The sequence below is a fragment of the Brassica oleracea genome, chromosome C6, assembly GCF_000695525.1.
Source record: "Brassica oleracea var. oleracea cultivar TO1000 chromosome C6, BOL, whole genome shotgun sequence".
NCBI classification, from domain to species: Eukaryota; Viridiplantae; Streptophyta; class Magnoliopsida; order Brassicales; family Brassicaceae; genus Brassica; species Brassica oleracea.
The window spans coordinates 22,166,284-22,171,346 of NC_027753.1; the positions used below are offsets into that span (position 1 = coordinate 22,166,284).

Genomic DNA, 5,063 nt, shown 5'->3' on the forward strand with positions numbered 1-5,063 from the left:
CTCTAATCCTTTTATAAGACTGTGAATGATTATAAGTATTTTGAAATTTACTGTTTGAAATATTTTTAATAACAAAAGATTTTAAATTTATCTATCAAATAACAAGTTCAATAACAATAAAATAAAATAAAAACAAAACAAAAATTATCAGAATACTACTGGTCACTTCAACGTTCAGTTTGAAGCCAATTCCTAAAATACCATCGCTTTGAGTGTTGTGTGCGAGCTTTTTCTGGCATAGACTCAATATATGTTAGCCTAATATATGTTTCTCATTTAGTCTTTTTCAGATTCATAATAACTCACGTTTTTTTACGTTCTAATTTTCGTTCTTCCAGGTGTTTTCAGAACGTCAAGGTATGCTCTCTTAACTTCTATGCTTTTACAATATCAGATGGTACAAAATTATATCGAAACTCATTTTTTGGACAATAGATTATAGTTCTGTTGCATCTCGTAATATTTTATGTTTCATTTTGTTTCTCTCTCAAGAGGCAAATGTTAAGAAACATATTTTTTCTTTCGATTCGTTTCTAATCCACGGTTGAACTTGAATCTACATATATTTAGATTCAAGTGAACATTTTGGATTATATATATACACGCACATTATATTTCTTCTTACTACAGAAACAAGTTAGGCATCGCAAAGCCGGAACAGAAGCTCGCATCTGGCCGACTTACGCTTAAAAAAGTTGGTCCTAATCAAGTACGAAGTTTCTATATCTGAATCATTGGTTTTTTATGCTATTATAATATTTTTTTTCATATACTAGAATGTCTCAATTCAAAATATTGCTGCTGTTAAAAAAAAATTGCCGTGTTATGAGATTTTGATGTTTAGTTATTTTGTTTGATATTTAAGGTGGTCGTTGATAACGGTATCATCCAAGTTACCTTCTCAAGTCCACAAGGTTTAATAACTGGAATCAAGTACAAGGGCTTTGACAATGTGTTGAACAACAAAATTAAAAATCGTGGGTACGCGAAGCCTTAATTAATTTACCTATGTTATTTAGTGTTAGTTAAAAATGTTTCAAACGATAAATAAGTATCAATATATGCAGGTATTGGGACGTAATGTGGTATGAACCAGGACAAGAACAACTTATCGATCTGTGAGTTGTCGAATATCTCTTCATATCTTTTTGTTAATATATATCTTTCATTATCACATGCCCCATATTACGTATACTTTATTTTATATTGATATCATATTTTAACAGTTTAGAAGGAGTAAAATTCAACGTCATAAATCAAACAAGTGAGCATGTTGAGATTTCATTTTCACGAGCTTGGAAGATTTCTCAACGTGGCTCACTGGTCCCGTTAAATGTAGACAAACGGTACGTTAATCTGCATGTATAATAAGTATATATATATATATTAATTTTGTAATTTTGAGAAATATTTCCGACGACTTTCATTTATAATTAAAATAACTATCTTTAAAGATATATAATTCGAAGAGGGGTATCTGGAATATACATGTACGCTGTGTTAGAGAAGTTAAAAGGCTGGCCAACTGTGGACATGGACCAAACCAGGATCGTCTTCAAGCTTAACACAAAGTATATCTGAGTAAATTATCTTTTGATTAATTAATATTGTTCTACAATGATTAATGGTCGAATTGTTTTGATTTGGCAATAATATACTGTTTTTACTGAGGGCATAATAATAATATACTGTTTTATGAAACAATTTTTCAGATTTGATTTTATGGCTATATCTGATCAACGGCAAAAAATTATGCCTTCTGAAATCGATCGAGATATTACTAATAAGCGTGCTAATCCATTAGCTTATAAAGAAGCTGTTCGTTTGATAAATCCCCAAAATCGTATATTTAAAGGGCAGGTATAAAAACAAGTCCAAATTTTTTATTTATTTTTATATTTTAAAATATTTATTTATATATATTAAAATTCTAAATTTCACATTCCAAAAACCCTACCCTACCTCTCTCAACAGTAAACCATAAGTCTAGATTAGTTAACTCTATGAATATAATTGTCTTTCACCATTCGTTAAAAATGATGGTAAAAGTGATTAGTTTAAACATGAAAAATAATATTATGAATTTGATATTTGTTGTAATTTCTCCGCCTTTTTTTGTAAACATAGCCAGTTTAGTAAACCACTTTTAAATATTCGTGTCGTTTATTGTATGACATTTATTCATCTGTTTTTCACATCTATTCATTCTGATATCACTAATAACATAAATTTTAAATTTTACCAAAAAAACATAATTTTTAAATTTTACCAAAAAAAACATAAATTTTAAATGAATCGTGAGTAGTTTTAATCTGGTTATACATAACAATGCAATTCTAAAAGCATGCAAATAATTACAACGTAGTGATTGATTGCGACGCAGGTTGACGATAAGTATATGTACTCGATGGAAAACAAAGACAACAAAGTACATGGCTGGATCTCGTCCGACCAACGTGTCGGCTTCTGGATGATTACTCCCAGCGATGAGTTTCGTGTCTGTGGGCCCCCCAAACAAGAACTAACTTCTCATGTTGGACCCACCACACTCTCCGTGAGTACATTACCTCTTAAATAAACCTCAGTTCTCTTATTTGGTTTTAAGAATACAGGGTTTCCTTTTAGATGTTTACAAGTTTACATTACGCGGGGAAAGATATGAACACAACTTATACAAGCATGGAGCCGTGGAAGAAGGTGTATGGTCCTGTCTTTGTTTATCTCAACTCTGCCTCCTCTCCTAATCGTCTCTGGACCGATGCTAAACGACAGGTCTATTCAGTTCAGTTCTAATAACTGTGATAATTGTTTATGCATAATAATGTTGGAAATTGTTAAATGTAGATGGTTGCGGAGGTTCATAGTTGGCCATATGATTTCGTGAAGTCAGTAGATTACCCTCTTCATCAACAAAGAGGGACGGTCAAAGGTCAATTCTTTGTAATGGACAGGTAGATAGATGCATATTTTTCTTTTATATTCTTTTTTATAGTATGTCTTACTTATCTTCAAAATACTTGATAAAATAAATATATATTGTACTATGTTATGACATATGGTCACTGCATCATCATCATCTATGTTAAAATTTGTGTTTCTGAATTTTGTAGATACATAAGCAAGTCTAAGTTACTAAGTGGACGTACACAATCTGCGAACATTAATATAATTCTTAAATTTATGGTTACATTTCTATAACATATACTTTCTTGTATCAACATATATATATGTCATTATTATGCATGATTATATGGAGTATAAAGACAAAATTAAATGTTGAATTTCTGCTTATGAATTTTGTAGATACATAAGCAAGTCGAAGTTATTTGGGAAATTTGCTTTTGTGGGTTTAGCAATGCCCGGTAAAGCTGGTTCATGGCAAACCGAAAACAAGGTATTATTTTGGAATTTTTACTATATTACTGCCATGGTAGCGACATGCTATAACATTAGTTTCGATATGTACTCACTTCTCGATAACAGAATTATATTTTTCATAACGAATATTTTCACAAAGAGATAATCGTCAGACTAAGACCTCTCAAACAAATTAAACGAAGGGCTTAATAGTAACTTTAAAAAATTTGGTGGACAAAGGGATATCAATTTTGGACAACAGCTGACAGAATGGGGATATTCACAATAACGAATGTGAGACCAGGGAGTTATAATCTATATGCATGGGTTTCTGGACATATTGGTGACTATAAATACGAGCGTGACATTACCATCACACCAGGTAATTCAATATATAGTACAATATATAAAATGAACTATATGTTCAATGATCCATTTACATCCAACCAGAGAAGCATGCATATCCATTAGGTCCATACATTTTCTGTAATCGGTATCTTCTGGTGTAGTTTTTTACAACATCATTTGAGGTTCGGTGTAGGCAGGGAGATAGACGTAGGAGCCATACTGTATGAGCCGCCCAGAATCGGCGCTACACTGTGGGAAATCGGAAAACCAGACCGGACTGCTGCAGAATTCTATATCCCAGATCCGGACCCAACCCTTTCGACCAAACTCTATCTTAATAACTCTTATCAACCTCAAGACCGGTAAATATAATTAAGCACTAACTGAACATTATTTAAAGTGTATCTTGTTGAGATATTAAATGGTGTGGTTTATTTTTATATATAATAGATTTAGACAATATGGTCTATGGGATCGGTACACTGCTTTGTATCCTCGAAATGATCTTGTTTATATTGTTGGAGTAAGTGATTATAAAAAAGACTGGTTCTATGCACATGTGACCAGGTAAATAATACTGATACACTATATAGTTCAAAATGATGTGTGTATAATTTATTTTTAAATATAATGATACACTATATATATATCTATCTGTTTGTAGAAATGCTGGAAATGGGACATATCAAGCAACGACATGGCAAATTGTGTTTAGATTGAAAGCAGTGATTAAAACTGGGAACTACACGTTTCGAATGGCTTTGGCTGCAGTCACGACTGCAAATTTATCTGTTCGGATCAACGTACCTACGTCCAAACCTATTTTCATGATTGGGCTAATAGGTCAAGATAACGCGATCGCTAGACATGGGATTCATGGGTTATACAACTTGTATGATATCAATGTTGGTGGAAACTTACTTAGGGTTGGTAATAATACGATTTTTCTCACTCAAGATCGGAGATGGGGATCGTTTACAGGTGTTATGTATGATTATCTACGTCTGGAAAGTCCTCAGGAAGTTTGATATATTTTTAAGATGTCAAAGTCGAACTAATACATTTAAATAAATGCTTCTCAAACTAAACTAACCATATGTACTTTGGTCGCTAAATTAAGTGAAGAAAACGAGGGAGAGATAAAGAGATCCGGAGATGATTTAAGGCTTTTACCTATTTGACCGAGACAATAATCATTCACTTTATGGTTTGTTTGTTTAAGTTCCTATCTTGTGTCAACCTAATCATTAGAATATTCATGAAAATAATTTGGAAGATGTAATATTCATGGGAAAATTGTGAAAAGAAATGGATACTGAATCTAACATGTAATATTGAGAGTTTCCTATTATCAATGT

The 5,063-nt window shown here is 32.0% G+C and overlaps 1 protein-coding gene across 1 annotated transcript; it reads left to right on the top strand.

Annotated features, from left to right (window-relative positions):
- Positions 1 to 313: 313 nt before the first annotated feature.
- Positions 314 to 4,733, top strand: LOC106297743 (rhamnogalacturonate lyase-like; the record flags this gene model as incomplete). The annotated part of the gene is made up of 16 exons (XM_013733923.1): positions 314 to 357; positions 631 to 709; positions 866 to 981; positions 1,068 to 1,118; positions 1,227 to 1,346; positions 1,455 to 1,571; positions 1,713 to 1,860; positions 2,384 to 2,554; positions 2,626 to 2,772; positions 2,845 to 2,951; positions 3,111 to 3,122; positions 3,313 to 3,394; positions 3,598 to 3,739; positions 3,899 to 4,067; positions 4,156 to 4,272; positions 4,370 to 4,733. Coding segments are annotated over 16 exons (1,986 nt in total), but the record flags the coding sequence as incomplete, so codon positions are not given.
- Positions 4,734 to 5,063: the final 330 nt, after the last annotated feature.